The 19,434-nt window shown below is 43.4% G+C and overlaps 1 protein-coding gene across 3 annotated transcripts in view; it reads left to right on the top strand.

The window, feature by feature from the left end:
- ube2f (ubiquitin-conjugating enzyme E2F (putative)) overlaps positions 1–19,434 on the top strand; it is a 66,150-nt gene that overhangs the window by 21,601 nt on the left and 25,115 nt on the right. For all 3 annotated transcript variants that reach the window (XM_088931138.1, XM_088931139.1, XM_088931140.1), the window contains 3 exons: positions 13,412–13,479; positions 16,111–16,181; positions 16,809–16,866. In XM_088931138.1, coding sequence (XP_088787264.1) covers positions 13,412–13,479; positions 16,111–16,181; positions 16,809–16,866 — 197 coding nt within the window. The remainder of the gene's footprint in view (positions 1–13,411; positions 13,480–16,110; positions 16,182–16,808; positions 16,867–19,434) is intronic.

Genomic DNA, 19,434 nt, shown 5'->3' with positions numbered 1-19,434 from the left:
TTCATTTGGTTACACAGCAGAATCCCCCTGGAGAAGAGTATCAGCTTGCAGGCTCTTTGACTCACCCGCACGTCATCCGTACCTTGAGAGGTTTTCTGTTGACTCTTGCAGCTCTCCTTGAAAGATCATTCATGTGCAGCATAAACAGTCAGAAATAGAAAAAAATTCAAGTTTTGTTTTAATGGCAGGATGATGGGGGTGGGGTGAGGCTATGATAACTTCCCGTTATTTTTAACAGAAAAGGCGGCTGCCGTCTTATTCATCTTCGGTTCTTTTCCCTCTCTTCTTGTTAAAAAATAAATCCGTTTGAATGATAACGTTTATATTCCAGGAGTCACTGTTAAGGCTCGAGCACTACATTTTTACACAAGGCTTTTGGGCGTCTGGAAGCAGCTACATATTCAAGTTGTTGAAGTGGATAGCCTGGTTTCTTTTAAGAACAGATGGATGGGGAACCTCGAATCAATTAGCTGATAGCTGCCAAACGGGTTAGATGGACCCAGTGGCCTCCTCTCGTTTGTAATCTTTCTTATGTTGTTGCGTCTCATGATAATTGTGAGAATCTTTGTGTCTCTCAGTAACCAAGTCATGATGTGTGCTGATTCTTAGATCTCTCACCTATGGCCTGCAGTCATGTAGTAATGGTTTATTGAATGAGAGCAAATAGAGATGTGCCATAAAAGCTTCCTATCCCGATTAACCCTTTCTGTTTTGGACATCATCTACAACTAGCAGGGCTGTTGTCCTGTACAGGCAGGTATAAAGGCAGGAGCACATCTGGAGTGTTAAAGCGGGGGGCATGAACATGTAGATCTCTTTATGACAACCAGTATTTTTAATATATCTGAAACTTTTACAAGGAAGCATAACTGAATATATATATATGATTTATTTTAACATGCAATTATTTTGAAGTGCATAAACAAACTCAAACTGTCATGAAATTACAGACTGGTCAGCCTGATAAATGGTCCAGTGTGTGTAGAACTCACCAGCCGTCTCCCCACCACCGGAAAAGTCTCATGTCTGGAGTGCTGATCGGCCTGCTTAAGCTTGTGATGGGTCTCTGGTGGATCATGGCTGGGTTACCCCAGCACAGGGGAACGTTACCTGTGGAGTTGATGCCAGTCACAGTTGCTCAGGTTTTAAAGAATCAGGATGTTTTCCTTTGGTTGCATAAATAACCAATAAACTTCACGTCTCTGGAAAGCTTTGTGAGCCAAACAGTGTCCTGCGTTGATACCTTTTGTTTTCCAAAAGGCAATCCTTTTGGGACACCAAAGGATATTGGTGGGCTGTGTCTGTTATGTGAACACTGTTATTGCGCTCTTGATCGAGGTACATTTACCCCAAAAATCTGCGTCTCTAGAAGCATACCCTACATGAATTTATATCAGAAGCTTTTCATCTAAAGTTTAGATGAAAGTCTGAACTAAATGAGCAAGGGTCTTTCATGTCTCAGCTCCTTGTGAACAGGGCAGTTGGTCTGTCCTGGCACTTCCTTATCCAGGTCTCCCTGGAATCGTGCTCTGTCGATTGTATTGTGAAGGCAGCAGTCATGCTCTCTGCAAGAAGTGCAGGGAAGTGCACCTTACTAGTGTTTTGGTCTTTGCTCTCTGGCTGTAAGGTGCTGAATTATTGAGGAACTGAAGTGTGGAAAGTTAGATTATTTAGGAGCTCCTTGCACCAAGGACACTGTTCAGCTTAGGCCAAGGCAGAAACATAAGTAGTTCATCATCAGCAGAGCCAGACAGGAATGATTTGACTGTCACCTTTACTTTGAGACCTTCTGTGAATGTAACTTTAGTAGTATAACATTGCTTAGTGAGGTGTTACTTGTGTCTCTTGAATGAGAAGTATGATGAAATACTTGTCTCTCTTAAAACTTGAGTTGGCACGAATTAGTATTAATGATCAAGAATAATATTTTATATAGTTTTTTTTATACATGGCTTCTCAAAATGCATTACAGTAAGAAAAAAAAAGATAACGCAGATAGGAGGATGATCAGCACAATTGAACAGCAAGTGTTTAGAATGCATTAGACAATGCAGACACACACTAATTACATAAAAGCCTATCTGAAGAAGAAGGCTTGGAGTCTGGATTTAAAAGCGCTCAGGGAAGGTGACTCTCTGATATCCCTGGGGATAGAGTTCCAGAGAAGGCTCCGTCACCCATAGCACGTAACCTACAGGTAGCTTTGGGGACAAACAGGTGACCAGAGTCAGACAAACGAAGATGAGTTAGACAGGTACTGAGGTGCCAAGCCATGCAGACAGAGCCTTACAGGTGAACACAGTGAGTTTCTCATCTCGCAGATGCAGTATGTGTGACTGTAAGAACCGACCTTTAAATTCCATAAGAACAGGTACAAACGAGAGGAGGCCGTTTTGCCAATCGGGGTCATTTTGATCGTAGATAATTGATCCAAGGCTCTCACTGATTTGTGTTCCTTTCTTTGTGCTAATGCACTTTCACTGGAACTCTGCTGAAGAGGTTTGGAAAATAAGTGCTAGTTCTGAATGTATAGGCATCTATTAAACCTGAAAGTATGCTTATATGTGGAGTTCTCGGGGTGGAAAGTGCTCTATAAATGCTAGGAATTATATTCATGAGTCAGTGTGCCTCTGTGACATGCAGAAGTCTGTTTCTTTGTCAGGCTCTCTGGGAGTGTTTTTTTTTTCTGCCTTTTCATTAACATTAATGCACAGACTCCATCACCTCTTCAGTGATGCAGTCAAGAGCTGTGTCAGCCCGGGCAAGGAGCTCCATTCTGCAGAGCTTTCATCACGTCTTGCTCCCTGCTGCGCCTTTGCTGCCGGGAGGGGTTAGCTCTCCCGTCAGGCAGTGCTGCTGTGTGTGCTGTTGCTCCAAATTTCCTTTTCCCCACCGCTGCTGGAGTCTCAGCTCTGAGCGAGGACAGCCAGCCAGGGCTGTGTTTTCTCGGAACAGATCAATATTAAATTTATGGTGTCTTGAGGCTGTGTTGCAGGAGTTTTGAAAATTGTTGTCGCTGGGAGCTGAGGCTGTTCTGTTTTCCTCTGACCTTTTTTTTTTAATAAACTAGTTTTATAAGTCAGTGTTTTGGGTTTGATCTTCTCCTGCCTGAGACAAGGCAGCATGAAAGCTAATATCAGGCTGACAGTGTAATAGTTGGCGTTATTAAATATGAAGAAATTATTTTCACAAAATCTGGAAACTGGGGGTGGGAGTCTACCTTTTGAATGCTACTTGGATACTTTTCCATATAAAATCTGGCTGACACTTTTGGTGACAATTTGCAATCACCTTTACTATTTGCAGAGAACTCCATTTGCTGGTGTATAAGACACTAGTATAGAAGCCACACTATGATTTTAGAAGGACAATTTAAAAAATTGAATAGTCTCGGTGAATAGTAGTGCTTAAATATTTACTCTTATTATAACAGGAATACATTAATAAGGAAAAAAATAAAAATTACTATAATGGAAATTACCAGTAATAATTATTTACGTATTTATTCAAAACATCAATGTTCACTGAAATCAAAGGATTTCTTTGAACATACGTGCAATATCTTCTACAAGCACAGAAAACAGAGCAATTTAAGGATTTTGCTTCAAATCCAGATGAGTCCTCACTGCTTTCATGTCTATGATCACTGGTCCAAGCATGTGGCCAAGGCTGATAATCATTGTCAGTCTCTGTGCCTCTTCTCCATGCGGGATACACTTGAACACATTTTACTAAATTCCCATATTTAGAGTGTTGAGACACAGCTTTTCTTAAAAGGCTTGGCTAATAACATACCTCCCACTACAGTTCTTGACCTTATCTTGGGGAATAGAAGAGATTTTAGTCTTACAGACCAGTAACTATGATATTTTACTCAGGAATTCTTTTTAAATACTGCATACTTATTAGTACTAATTAGAATTTTAATCTTTTATGAATTTTACTTGTAATTTTCTTGTAGAATATTTAAAAAATATAAATTTGTAATTCTGTGCGGGTACAATGCCATTTGTGTCAATAATTATTATACGATAATTATTATATATCCCCTTTCTGACTTGTTCTGTAAAGACTGCCAAAGGAGCAGTGAGCCTGTAAATATTTTACCTGTTTTATATCATTGAGTGATTAATTATGTGGGATGCACACTCACAAGGATTGCATTCTGGATTTGGGTTCTGAGCAACAGGTTTTACTTCTTCAGCTCTGTTATTTTGTCTTGCATTGGTATGGTAATTTTTAGGGTACCCCATGGGCTGTCACTTTAGGGTACCCCAGGGGCTGTCACTTCCTGAGCCGCGGTTCTGTTTGTAAGCGAGATGGCATTGCAGCAAAGAGGTCAGCTGCCTGCCCAAACGCCTGTGAAGATCTGCTACTGAGAAAAAAGCAAGCGTTCTTTTCATGCATTATTGAATGAGGGAGAAGGTTAACGAGGGGATTCTTCCAGATCCCCCTGACAGCCCTCAGAAGAGCTGTCTTTTAACCAACCCAGCCACCTGTGGAACTGTGAACCCTGTCATCTAATCCACCAGTGTGTCTGAAATCATACCCTCAGTTGTCTCCTTTTCCGCAGTCATCTGTGCTTTCCGTGAGATTTTCGTTTTTGATCTCGAACAGAGAAGACTGCGAGGTGAGCCGATGCACGTCTTTCAAAATCCTCGAAGGCAGTGAGTGGAAACTATGTGGCAGTGCCTTTAAAACTGCATCAAGAAGTGCCCCTTGTTCTCAAGGGCCTGTGGGTGCCCTGGCTTCTTTCAAAAATGGTCTGGATGAGATTCGTGGGTCAATGAACAACTCGCCAGCATGCCGGCTAGATGGGTAGAATGGCTGTCATTTGTTTAGGAACCTTTCCTAGGTTCTTAGGTGGTTCCAAAGTACCTCTTAAAGTTTGAAATGGCTCTTTGGTTTTGGGTAGAAGCAGCATGATAGAGCTGTCAGCTTGAAATCTCTTTAATTACCCAGGAAGGGACTGAGTAGGTGGAGCCAAGCCATTTCTTGTTCTTTCTAAAGAGCTAAATGTTCGTATCCAAACTTGGGCATAAGCAAGTAACTTACGCATTTTATTCTGCTTCATGGGGAGTAAACAGACATACATACCTCTCTTAAACTACTGCTGTCGGTTTCCTCAACGGGCTGTTTTGTATCCTTTTGCTAATGGATCATCCATACCTTTGTAATGCAGGGAGTATGGTGTCATAATCAGAGCATGCTTTGTCTTTCTGGAACAAAGAGAAAACCATTATGTCATCAGCTTTTGTGTGACATTAATTGGGAGTAAATGCGCATGAGGGAGCAGCTTGTGAATTATGAGCTGACCGCTGCCTGAACTCCTGGCTGGCATCGTGCGACCTGTCCTCTTGATTCTGGAGGTTAATGAGAGAGGGAGACAGGAGAAGGGGTTGGGGCAAACAGCCAAAGTCACGTTCATGGTGGCCCCACCCCTCTCTTCAGCCATCGTGAGACCTTGCTGCTCCCTCATGCCTTACTTTGCAGGACAGGAAATCTAAAAATCTGCTGTCTGCAGAAAATCTTCTTGCAGCCCATTATTGTTCTCGGTAGAATGAACATTAAATTCATTTGTTGTTTTGTATATTTATTTAAGCCTGATTGGCCAGATCAATCTTTTTTTTTTCCTTTTGCATTGTCCTGTAAATAGTTTTCGAGATTATGTAGTGAAGCAAGATGATACTCATCCCAAATTGAAAATAAAAATCTAGCATTTAAAAAAGACTTCAGCATTTAATGATGGGGAGAAGGATGTGGTTATTATCTATTCTGTCTCTGTATGTTCCCTGTCACTTTTAAATATTATTATTTTGCTATAAGGCAAAAGCTGAATTTTATTGATGTCTCTAGACAAGCATTTTGGGCATCCAGTCGTATCGTCTTCACTATGTTTATAACTGAACACATCTCTGCACATGACTGATTGGGAGCATGCTCGTTTGTCGAACATGTTAAATAAAGAACCTGATGTTCAGTGCTAGGAACAGGAGCCCTGTCTTTAAAAAAACATTTACTCCGAGCTGCTTAACCCTGCTAGGGATTTGCTACAGTTCCTTAATGATTTTTACATGAGTGACCCCTGCAATAATGATTAGTTTGTCCCCCAGCTCCCAACCCTTATCCCCAAAATATGTAGGTAGGTTTCCACCAGAAGGGAGGGAGAGTTTAACACTCGAATAGCTTTTTCACTCTTTGTACATCAGGACTCTTCAAAGACTGGATATGTCCGCCTGTGATAATGACTCTTAATTAAACAGGTGGTTATCAAATGTTCCAGTTAGTCATATTTAAACATAAAAAGTCATTAAATGAGTGATGAAATTTTTAGATTATGGTGTTAGTCTGAATTTCTTAAGCTTTAATTAATTAGATTGGTGAATATAAATAGCTACATGATTGTTTTTTTGTTTACGGTTTGTTTGCGTTTCCTGAGGCATGATTATTTCACAAGGCAAGCAGTCGTATTGTATCCCAGAAAAATGTGTTCTGGAAATGAGAGCTGATCTGTTTCCATTGGAAGTCCTTCCTTTACTGAAAGCTGCTTGTCTATGCATCGTGGTGAGGTCACGAAGCCCGTCCCGGGGGCCGAGGGCGCAGGGCGCAGGGCGCAGGGCGCAGGGCGCAGGGCGGGCCCCCACCCTGGATGGGACGCTGGTTTATCCCAGGGCAAGACAACACAAGGACGAAACGCGAGGCACCAGCTAATCCAGCCATCGTCTTTAGAAGGTGGGAGAAAATCCGAGTGAGCACGCATGGGTCCGGAATCGAACCCTGGCCCAGTGACGTCCGAGGCAGCAGCACAAACGGGCACGCCACCGTGCCTCCCTCTTTTGTAACTCAGTGAACACAGTGAACACATTTGTTTTAATATCGTCTGCACTACTTTGCATTTTTAAAGATGTGCGGAAATTTCATTACCGAGCCACCAATATTGCAGCCACGAGGGGGGAAAAAAAGCGGGAAAAAGAATTATGTTTAAGCTGAATAATTAACACTCCCGTTGGCTGCTGCATACAACGTTATTGAGCTGCATTTTGAAATGCAATTACTGCTCAGCTTCTTGAGGATTAATTTTGTCTCTGTGTACCAGCCGTTGTTGGCGCTGATTAAGTGTAGACGGCCCAGGCGGGAGCTCATCGCAGGGCTGTGATGAAGCCTACAGTATTGGAAACAGACGGCCTTTTTACCGCTTAGTCCCTGGGAGAGCTGACTTACAAGCACCTGATTCTTTTAGCATTTAGAATTCCTAATTACTTTTTTTTTTGCTATCCTGACCCAATTGTTTGGAGTCCCAGTTGATTTAGAGCGACAATCGCGGCTTGTCACTCTGAACCCCACAGCACGGGAGAGAACAAGAGAGTGGTGTAATAGGGAGACGCAAGCGCCGCGGGCTTTATTTTCTGGGTTTACTCCCTCTGGTTAAGGGAACCCACAGTCCTGCCTGGACACCCAGCTGATATAAAAAGAGACTTATACCCCCTATTAAGAGTGACACTAAATCTGCATGGCAAATTGGAGCCCAATCCTGGCTTTGTTTAGGAGCGTAGAATGAATTGAATGGAACAATGAAACGCTGAATGCAACTGCAGTGTAAGGAAATGGTACTTTTGCCGCCAGCAATGCTTCAATCTCTCAGGTGTGGGTCTTTTTAATTTTTTGTGTATGGGAGCATGTTTCTACAATTTGAGAGAGCCTAGCCTCTTCACTTTCTGAAACAAGACCCTTAGACATGCACTCTTGGTAGCCTTTATTGTATGAGAGCTTTTTCTGTATAAGACCACATAATGCATTGTCTTTGGTGTGCGCATTCCAAAATGTCTTTGTTTCCCGTGCCTTCTGTGTGTCTTTCTGCTGCAGTTGAGCCCTCCTGCTTTCAGGAGCTGTAGCTTCTGCACGTTCGCCTGTCGCTGCTGCTGCTGCACATATCTTCTGTCAACTCTTCTTTTTATAGTCAAAAGGTTCTCTGAACTGGACTGCGCTACAGCATGTGTGTCACGTTTAGGTGTTGCCTCCATTCATCAATGCTGACATTTGGCAATAACAGAAAAATAATTGCGGCTTTTGTTTATTCGTTTTTACTCCAAATGACTCTCAGTCATTTTCATGCCACGTTCATTTCTGGACAAATTAGGGTGACGTTTTTGTATCCTCATGTAATGAATTAGTCTTCAACCTGTCAATGAAGTCCTTCTGCTAATTCTATTATATGTGGCTATTTATAAAACATTGTTGCTCCACAGATGTGTAATATGGGAAACAAATGGTCTAGTGTCTTGACTATTTTCTGGGATGTTGGTTCAGTGTTTTCTAATGGGAATGGATTAGTGGCTCTTTCCTGGACGGTTTCCTGATGGCTTTATCCTGCAAAGCCTTTATGTTAAAAATGGATTGTTTAAAGAAGAGTAACCCCATCTCTGTTTGCACATCTAGTGACTTATGCAGTGCCTTCCACGTGAACTGGGACAGAAAAGTCAAAACTATTACTTGTGCTTTACAGTCGAACAATTTGTATTTTGGATCGTTAGCTTAGTCTAAATTATATGTACAATGTTATATTTTATTTTGGGGGTAATTTTATGCTTCCTTTTGATCATGGAACAAAAGCTCTCATGTGCTCACTCTACAAGTGACCATAAGAATTAGGACACATTGAGCGCATTTCAGAGTGTAAAAGTCCGTTTTTGGTTGCCCGTCCTTTTGAGCCGATAACTGTATGAGATCTGTGACAATGTGAGCTCGCCAAACTCTTATTATTTTAGGGTGCTTTGTTGCAACTATTTTGAGTTCTTGCCTATTCTAGGGGTGTTCTGACTTGAGTGTTTTTTCAGCGTGTAAAATGCTCCTCAGTTAGATTTAAAAGTGGAGATTGACTTGGGCAGTCTTTGATGTTCCGCTTTTTATCTCCTGATGAACACCTTTGTTCCATTGTCTCTATGGAAGCGTGTACAATACATATGGACAGACTTTCTCTTGCATAAGCAGACAAAAAGTCCATGGCTTCACCTCCATTGCTTCCATCAAGCTTCACAGGTGAGGTGGTGCTCTGTGGAGCATCTGCGGCTCCTTTCTTTCTCCACACTTCCAACATTGTCCTTAGTTCTGTAAAGGTTTCTTTCTTTCTCACGAGCCTACAAAACTTAGTTCTAAAACTGTCCTTGTCCATCTTTGTACTTCCGAACAGCTTAAACTCTCTTTTCTGTTCTTGGTGTTCTGGTCTTCAGCAGTCTGTGGATTTTGAACCTTCACCCCTGCACTCTGGAGGTTGTTGGCAATTTCTCTGACACTTGTTTTAGGCTTGTCCTCAACAACTCGGGTCGTTGTTCTGTCCTCACCTGCAGACAATTTTGTCGGCAACACAACCTTGGCTGATTGGCAATTATTCCAGAGTTGGTTTCTTCTTCAGTATGTTTCAAATTGTTGATTTTGGTATTTTCAGTTTCTTTGCTACGTTTCTGTTTTTTTTTCTTTCAGCTTCTAAGTCCCCTGATTTTAATTAACAGAAAGTTATTTGTTTTTTTTATTTCCACACAATAAGATGTGTTTAATTTACCCATGAGGGTAGAAATGATTAAAGTCTATTTAAAAACATATGAGTTGTACTTCTCATCTTCAGGGTATGGGTTCTGTCTGTCACAGCAACCTCTGCAGTGCTGAGCTGCAGATGATGGGGTAAGACGACAGATGAAACTCTCTCAACTCGTCATCTGCTGTGTCTCTGTTTGGTCATCTGTCTGGTGGGGTGTGAGGGGATGGCCTCCACTCCACCAGCGCTGTGCACAGACACTCCTCTGGGCATACATGGTTCTGATTTCTGTGCGTGTCTCCAGGTGGATACTCTTTGACGCTGCTGATGTTCCCTTCATGAGGGAATAAGAGTGCTAAGATAAGCTTGATAAGAGTGTAGGGAGATGAACTTGGCAAGAGCACTTGTTTTTATCTTTGTGCGAGTGTGGCTAGTGGAGCTCTCTCCGTGCCCCTGCTGGGATTCAATCCCAGTCGGTCACATGCTCCTCCAGCGCCCCTCCCTGGCGGAGATGGCGGATGACTCCGCCGGCCCAAAAGGCTGGGTCCTCCATCACGGGAACATCCTGCACAACACCTAGGACTAGTGCGGATCTACTCTGCCCCTTCGAGGGATCAATTGCAGTTGCGAGTGGGCCCAGGGCCACACAGCACCACTCTCCAACCAGTAGGGAATTCTGAGACCTTTCCTCTTTAGTGGCAGAGTTGTAGACTGTTTCAGAGGTGGGGTGATGTCACTTTTCTAACTTGCTCAGTGCAGCCTGATCCCTGTGCCCTGTTACAAGTCTTTGTGTTCTGGTGCTGGAGGCCTGATTTTACCAAGTCCTGGGAAAAACAGAGCGATGGATGGACACTAACGAATCCATCATTATCCCCGTTATAGTGAATGCACAGTGAGCAATAATCATCTGTGGACACTAACAGCAATGATTTAGCTTAATTTCATCAATGTGATCATGGCTATGTTATTTCAGACTTTTGTTATCAGACAGACAGCGAAGTCTTGCAAATAAAATGCACTGTATCTTCCTTGTCATAAGATTTCCTTTTAACAAGATGTCATCCCAGTGCATTTCCATGCCCAGTGCAGGGGTGACTCATGGACTGAACACACACAAGGCAGGAGAGACACTTGACACTATATGTTGGCTACGACTGTGTACCAGCCAGTGTGTGGGTGCACGGTGAGAGAGCTGTTTGCGGAGGTTCCTGAATGAAAAGTGGCAAGGCACCTCTCCGCTTGGCTGAACATTGAATGTCATTAGCCATGCAGATCTTTTGCTTCCATTAACCACACTGTAAGTATGTAATGTCTGAGACGGTTCAAAGATAAATTAAGCCCTGCTGCATTAGAACACTGGGATTTTTTTATTAAGTCTTTGCCTGACAAATACTCCTAAGTCCTGTGACTGCGGGGTGTTAAGTTGCTTTAGAATTTTCAGAAGGGTTCTAGTGCTTCTGCTGTAGATGTGTATAGGGTGATGAAGCACTCTCTGACGTGGTGAATGGCCTTTTATAGTACTGTCCTAAAAAATTACGCAAAAACACGGTTGAGGCTGAATGGCAGTGCAGAACTGTCATGGCTGGGCTTCTCACAGTCTCCCATTTGTCACGGGCTAAGCACACGTCCGGAAAAGGAGCAGATCGTTTCCTGCTAGGGCTGTCAAGTAAGAGGCGAGATGTGGCAATTTAATACCCCAAACTGGAAAGCAGTGATTTTTTTTTTTAGGTGTTCTGTAAATGACGATACAAATCCGAAACAGCCAGTCGTCTATAATGTTCTTTCTCCCTCTTTCTTTTTGTCCTTATATAACATCACACAGGTTGTTGTGGGTGTTCATAAAAAAAAAGGATTTCACAATATTGCACCATTGGGTGATTAAAACGGGATACATGGGCCTTCCTTTAGGAAATATAAGACAGTTGCTGAATTAACAGTCATAACATAAAGCATAGCCAGCAGCCATATCACTTTGCAACTCACAACTGGCAACCCACTGAAGCTAAGCGGGTGCGAGCCTGGTCAGTACCTGGATGGGAGACCTTCTGGGAAAAACTAAGGTTGCTGCTGGAAGAGGTGTTAGTGGGGCCAGCAAGGGGTGCTCACCCTGTGGTCCGTGTGGGTCCTAATACCCAGTATAGTAACGGGGACACCATACTGTAAACAGGTGCTGTCCATCGGATGAGGTGTAAAACCGAGGTCCTGATTCTCTGTGGTCATTAAAAATCCCGGGGCCTTTATCAAAAAGAGTAGGGGTGTTACCCCAGCATCCTGGCCAAATTTCCTTTAGCCCTTACCAATCATGGCCTCCTAATAATCCCCATCTATGAATTGGCTTCATTACTATGCTCTCCTCCCCACTAATAGCTGATGTGTGGGTGAGCGTTCTGGTGCACTATGGTGTAAGCAATTATTAATTATTATTATAAAAAGTAACTGGACACAGGAATGTGCAGGATGAATAATAGCCTCATCACTGCAGGGAAGACATGTCTTTGCAGCTCTTAAGTCATCCTATACCTGATCCTGATTGGCTCTTGATTTAGCTAGAAGAGTGGAATGGGAATACAGAATACCCTTTTCTCTTCTCTTTCTGCCCTGATCATTCTCAACAAGCTCATCACTATTTGCCGAAGACACTGCCTCCTTTGTGCTGCAGTTACAGTGAGCTTGGTTAGAGGGCGCTGTTTCCCCCCACACTGCCTGTTTAAGGTTTGATGAGCGGCACAGGCCAAGACATGCTTTCCATTGTTCTAAATAAATTCGTACAGTTTTAAGAGTTGCAATTTCTGGCAGTTTTAGTACAACTCATTTTAATATAGTTCAAGTGGGTAGGTGCGTCAGCATGCGTAGGCTGCAAAGGAGCAAGTAATAGATTTATTCTATGCTGAAAAGAGAAGAAAGAAAATGTTTCGGCTGTGGAGGCTCCATAGCCAAAACATTGTGTTTTCTTTCTTCTCTTTTCAGCATGCAATAAACCAATGACTTGTTCATTTTAATATAGTATTTGAGAAACCTCATGTGTACACATTCAACTCTGATTTTGGATGTTACTTAAAGAAGTCACAAAACTGATTCATCATTGAGGGCTTGTCCTAAAAGACCAGTTGCCTCCACAAAATCATTATTTGTACCTTGCAAATAAATTGTACACTCCTCTTCTGACCTATTTGCAACAGGTGTACAACTCTTATAACAGGAGAACAAGTTACAATCTTTTAGTACATAAATGATTGTGAACCTGCAGTTTGTACAAATGATTGTGTCCCTTGTGCTCTCTTGAAAGGAGACATTCTAACCCCGCTGCAGTTACCATGAAGGTAGACCATGAACTTTCCACAAACATCTCAGTCCGTCCGAGGTCTGTAGAGCTCTTGTTTTGATCCTTATAATTTAGCTAGCATAACAGGGGTGTGTGTGCTGTGTGTAATGATAGCTTTCCCTAAAGGAGAAGGCTATGAGTTAGCCACACAGGAGGAGAAGGCAGTCACACAATAATGTGGCGTCGCTTGCCACCTCTGGTGCTTGACATTTGAGTTATCGAATCTGCTATAATAGTAAGAGGACACTGAAGAGCACTTCACTATTGTCTGCCTGCTTTGCAGACACTCGGGGAAAATAAAAAAAACAAACTGTTCTTTCATCTCCAAAGTGGTTCCTCTGAACAATGTGGGACCCTATTTGATGACCCGTGTACGTCCAGCAGACTGAAGAGGTGGCTGCTTCTCTCGTTTCGGCTCTTTGCGTCACGTAGGCCTGCGATATGCAGGCTGTTTTGACCCTGTCCTTGAACTTGAGCTTTCTTGCTCGGCTGTAGAAGAATACCGTGTTGCAGGGCCTCTCAGCTGTCTGATTGTTAATACGTTGCCTTTCTATTAACAGATGAGGGCTATTACCAGAGTGGAAAATTCCTGTTTGAAATAGATGTCCCTGAAGCGTATAACATGGTGGTAAGTAAACCTGTCATTTTATTTTAATTAAGAGGAAAAGCTTTTCTGTGGAACCGTACTGGTGGCAGAGAAGGGGGATCAGTCCTATGCTAGTGGCAGATGGCTCAAGACCGACGATGTGTCTTGCAGTGTATTCTGCCAAGCTGCCATTGCCAAGTTCCGTTTCATCATCTGGCCACCCAAATATTTAAATATTTCGTTTTTCTGCTGAATGATTTTTTTTTTCCAGATCTAAAGGTGGAGGTTCGTTATCCCATAATGCCCCCGCTTCTTAATTATCCTCCGGGCAGTTTCGATGAATGTGGTGGGGAAACTCGTCAAACATCCTTAATTTTAGAGATGGGAAACAAGATTTGGTCCAGGTGGGGGCCACAACCCCACACAGGGGCAAGGAAGCTTGGACAGACGCCTCCTACCCCGCCTTCGTGTTTGGGATTGAGCTCTTCTATACTAACACGCACACCCCTTAACGAACGCCCCTGTTTTTCCTTTACAGATTTACCCGAAATGTTGCACTTAGAACATGTTTTAAATGGATTAATGGTTTAAGGCGAGATGGGCTTTTCTGTGTTCCTCTCGGTTCATTTGAGCACATGTATCTCTGGATTTAGTGTTTAGTGTTCTTGTGATCGTAACAGATGTGTTGCTGCCCTGGCTTTAAAACCATTTCCCCCCTCCCCGATATTTAACTGGTTCCTCTCGAGATGGGCGTTTCTGCAGAAAACTGTCATGTCCGTGGAGTTCCTCAGTTAGTGGTGGGGGCAGCCTTGCCTGTTAATCGAGTCGGGCTGTACAGTCATTTAATCTGCTGTGTTAGAACGAGGCTGGCGGTGGCCGAGTGAGGCCCTTCCGAACCGGATCCCTGAAGCGTTTGCCAATGCCGGCAGAAATCTCTGAAGGCATTCCCAGGAATGTCACCACAAATAGCCTGGTGGTGGGGAATGTTGTTGATGGTGTCTAGGGCAGCAGATATTAAGCAATTTGAAGTGCGTCGCTTTCCTTGAAATCGGTGGCTGCCACTGCAGGGCTGACCCCCTCCTCTCCGTGACTCTGTCATGGGCTTTCAGGAGGTTCACCGTCATTGGCCACTACAGGGAGGTCCACTCTTCCCTGTGCAGGCATTAACCTTCTAGCTTCATGGTTTTCTATTAGGAAAACATGACTTTTGTAAGTCACTCCAGATAAGAGTGTCTCTCATCCAAATCGATATACAATAATGAAAGGATTATTTGCTTTCGCTAACACGGTGTACAGTAAGTGCATAACAACGGCGTGGCAGGACCTTGATTGCAGGGCAGCAGTGTGGAGCGGTGGTCAGGGCTCTGTTCCTGCAGGATAGGTGGAAGGTCGTGGGTCAGATCCCCAGCTGACACTGCTGCTGTGCCCTTGAGCCAGTACTCCACTCAGATTGTTTCAGTAAGGGGCAAAGGCTGAATTAATGGGAAGTAGAAATCAACTGCGGTCGCAGTTTGGAGAGGAACGTGGACAGGTTTACTCTTTTTTTTTTGGCTGGACTGGAATGGCATCTGTGTGTCAGGAATTAAAGCTTTGTTTTGATGGTAGAAATCATGGTGGGGACTGTCAGTGCTCATGTGCAGGTGGGACTCATGGACTCGTGTCAAGTTGTCTTTTATGGCCTTTTAAGAATGCATGCCACTCTGTCGTTCGTCGATACATTGTACTTCCATTGAAAGCAGGACCTTTTCAGGATTCCACTGCTCACCGTTAGGCTAGCAAGTACTCTGGCCAGGCCTCTAATCTGCCTTATTAACTTACATATTATAGAAATAAATTGCATCTTGGCAAAACATTTTGCAGTTTATTTCTGTTCTATAAGTGTTCATGCTTCCTAGTGGCTTATTATGAGTAAAGGCACAGACAGGCCTTGGTTATAAAGACAAGAAGAATACGTTCCCAGTGGCGAGTCGGGGCGAGAGGTTTCCCCCCGCTGTGGGGTGTGTGCTGATCCCGGTTCCTGTGGGGTCAGCAGTGGGGTGCAGTCATGGAGCGGGCTGTCAAGCAGGCTAGGTGCTGATGTAAAGACAACCTGCCTACTCGTATGCCATGCATTTTAATGATAAAGGCTAGAAGCTTCCAGGCAGCTGTTAAAAATAATCCACTGCTTGCTAATTGTGTTTAATTAGATTTAACTGTATTTTAAAGCAAACAATAAAAGGAAAAATAATGCCATAATATTTTGAATACATTTGCATTTCAAGCCGTGGGCTCTGCCAGCAGCCAGTGTTATGAAGTGTGCTGTTTTCCTAAATAATGGCTTTAAATAAAGCGCAGCGTGGAAAAAAAGCCAAGACAGCAAATCATTTTAAAGTAGTCCCTAATGTTTTACTCCTTGCATATCTTACAGCTTGGGAAAACGGCTGTTCTTTGATCTTGAAGTGAGGAAAATCTTTTTAAATATAGAAGTAGTTTCTGCTGAAGAGACAGGAAAAAAAGCCAATGTGACATTTCTGAACAATAAACAGAACAAATTCAACAGAAAAGGCCTTTTAAGTTTCTAAACATGAAAATTTTCATTAAAAGGCTTTCAATACCAATATCTTGTGAATTGCAGCTGTCAGCACAGGTTTGTGTTTTACTTGGAAGTTTCATCCCTGTGTCTTTTTTTTTCAGCCTCCAAAAGTGAAATGTTTGACTAGAATATGGCATCCAAACATCACAGAGACAGGTGAAATCTGTTTAAGGTAATTATATCAATTCCTCTTCTTCTTTGGCTGTCAGCATGGTGCAGGTTCAGGCTGCTGCTACATTAGCACTGAAGGGTTCTGTGAAATTAATGAAACACTGGCGTTATGTCATGCATGGAACTAAACCACATCTATTCAGCAGATCTGTCTTAGTTTTGTTCCAGTGAAAGTCCAGCAGTGTTTCATTCATTTAGTTATTCCAGAGTAGGACTTGACTGCATGAAATAGTCCAATAGGCCAGCCCCACCCTCCCATGGGGGAATCAGTCAGGACATTTGTAACAGCTTCTCTTTTGCTGCACATGAGATCATGAAGACAGTGTATCTCCGGTGCTGGAATAACTTGACCACAGCTTGGTGCCCCATGAGAATAGGTGTGGGACTGATAAGTCAGCTCAGGAGCACGAGGGAGAGTATGTGAAGGAAGAGCACAGTGTTGGGAGATCTCCTGCTTTCATCTTCCACACCGATGTTTTCCCTTTTTTGCCATGATGTTCGCTGGACATGACATTGGCTGTCTGGAGAGGTTAGAGTCAGGCAGTCCGAGATGGCACCAACCTCTCGCTCAGTCTGGGTGCTGAGCGCCTACAGTGCAGTGTGACCTTCTTCTCTTCTCTTGCTGCAGTTTACTGAGAGAGCATTCGATTGACGGCACAGGCTGGGCCCCGACCAGGACACTAAAGGTGAGTCAGTCGGTTGAAAAGTCAGGGTGTCGCATCAGACATTCTCTCTGCCCCTACTGGTGTAGAGGCCAACATACTGCGTGACCCTCGATATGAAACAGGTGAAATAATGTACCTTGCAATTATTCATCTCTGCCGTGTTTTGATTGCCAGGTGATTTTTCAAAATGTTTGATTGGACTGTTTTCCATGTCATTTGAGGGCGGTTTCAGTTTCTCATGCAATGCAGTACAAGCACAGTCTGATTCATTGTAATAGGGGAAGGATGCTGGAAAGAGAAGATTTGAAATCTGAGTCTGCTCTGTTCACTTTTTACACCCCATGAAAAAGGTTTTCCTGACTTGATCTTTCACCCCCTCTGCCCTTTCATTCTCGCTCAATGTAAAATAAGTCTGTTATCCCCTATTATCTCTGTTGTGCTGAAGTCCCTGTTGGTGGTGTGTGTTTTTTCTGTATTGCTGTGTTGGACTCTACCATAAAACAAACTTCCCTTAGGGGATGATGAAGCTTGAGTTGAAAAGATGATAAAACACAGGCTGCTTGTGTGTAAGAAGGGTAGCTTGTTCCAGATCCCCACAAAGCATGGCATAAACAAAGTGTCCTAGTGTTCCTTGGTTTGTGTTTCACTGTTACTTCAGAAGAATTGTATTAGGTTGACTTAGTCAGTGTCTAGTGTCCATGGCTGTAGTGCACCAGCAGCAGTACGATGCAGCACATCAGATGGAGGAGTGAGGGATTGTTTCACTTGCTGATTTATGGGGGAGCTTAAGAAGGCTCAACTCTACAAGCCTGGAGTGAAATTGTACCAAGGACAACCAGGGATTGTGGTCTTGCAAATAGAGGAAACGAGATCTTTTAACGGCCAAGTCGTCAGAAGTTCCGTTTAATATCTCATCTGAAGGTTGACAGCTCCTACAGCACTGCGTGTCTGGTCATCATATAGGTCAGTGGTTTGGGAATTCTGGTCTCTAGGTCCACTGGTACACCAACACTACTTTCAATGGCCTAAGAATGTAACCGAGATCTCCTATCACAGTACTAGCCAGGGACACCTTGCTTATTCTGATGTTTGATTTGACCAGATCGGGCTACAGGGTGAAAACACCACTGCCTTAAACAAAACAAAAAAAACATTTGGGGTCTGGGGGGTTTGTAAAAAGTTGGACGGGAGTAAATGACAGGTATATACTCACCTGCCTGGTCCCAGAATCCCGCATTAGGGTCGTGAAGAACATGGCATGACGCTGGCAGACAGGACCCATGGGAGAAGGAGAAAGGACGCTCTTGGCACACGTCCAATAAAATGACACAACTGCACTCCCATGAACTGCACAAGCACAAAACAGCTGTAGGCAACACACTGCTGTAAACAGTGCATTAGTGTCATCATGTGTGATTGAGCGGGCAGAGTTTTAACGGGAAGCTGGCATGTGAATCCGCACCGTCAGGCTTGGTGACAGCACTGCAGTGCGTGTATTTGGTTTTGAGGAGTGCCCTGTGACTCTAATCTTCGGATCTGGTGGAGGGCGTGAGGGTGTAAAGTTTGCGTTTACTCAGTTTGTTTTTGCCCTCCTCCGCACAGTGCCTGTTTTCACCTCTCTGTTGTCTCTCGTTGTTTTTAATGCAACTATTCATCTTGTTTTGTTCCGTTTTTAGGTGTATTCCATCCTCTGTTTATTACAGCCACACAGTGGTTTTTTTTGCTAACGCTCCAGAGTTCAGCCCCTTGTTTTTCTGTGCACTGCCACCATGCTTGCGAATATTTTACCCGTCACGTGCCTTAACACATCTTTAAAATCACGCAATGTTAACTGCATTTATGAACCGGATTAAATTGATAGTGATTAAAAAAAAGTACCGCGGTCCTCAGGTAACTATTGCTTCCGCCTGGTTTCACTCCTCTTCGGTACGCCTGAGCTCACAAGTCCATGCGGGATGGGTATATTCCTCTTTAACACGTTGTGACTGCCAGCTCCGCATCGCTCCTGCCTGCCTGAAGTAACTGCGGATTAACAGAGCTCCAGGCCACCACCTCTGCTTTTCAGCCCACTTCCGTACTCAGGCTGTATCCAAATTATGATGTACGATTATTAAATTCATTATGGTACTTGTGCTCACTTGCAGACTGCAGCTTTTTAATTTTATGGGGTCAGATGAAGTTCACATTTAATGTTTCCATTCTAAGTAGGTTTATGATTATGAAATGCAGACGTAACTCAGTTTTTTTTCCTCTTTCTGACAGTTGTTAGGTGAACATATAAAAAAAAATCGGGCAAAGAGGCAGACTACAGCACCCAGTTTTTACAACTGTCAGTTGCTGAAAAAGAATCCAAGGCAGTTTCCATTTGTACCTATTGATACAGCCGGGCGTTTTGCTGGAACGATGTGAAGTGCCTTGCTCAGGGTTACAATAGCCGTGCTCTGCCTCGGATTCGAACCCCCAGCCATCCAGTTATGAGTCTGGACTTCTTCCCACTGCTAAGTCGAGGTGGTCTCTGGCAGGGCAGAGCTCTGCACTGAGTGGGTAAAAAGCTCCTTTTAAAGTCCCTTGTTTATTACCTGGGCCTGC

The sequence above is a fragment of the Atractosteus spatula genome, chromosome 13, assembly GCF_055471065.1.
Source record: "Atractosteus spatula isolate fAtrSpa1 chromosome 13, fAtrSpa1.hap1, whole genome shotgun sequence".
Classification (NCBI taxonomy): domain Eukaryota; kingdom Metazoa; phylum Chordata; class Actinopteri; order Semionotiformes; family Lepisosteidae; genus Atractosteus; species Atractosteus spatula.
The sequence above is the reverse complement of the archived record's forward strand: the minus strand, read 5'-3'. Positions and strand labels throughout refer to the sequence as shown.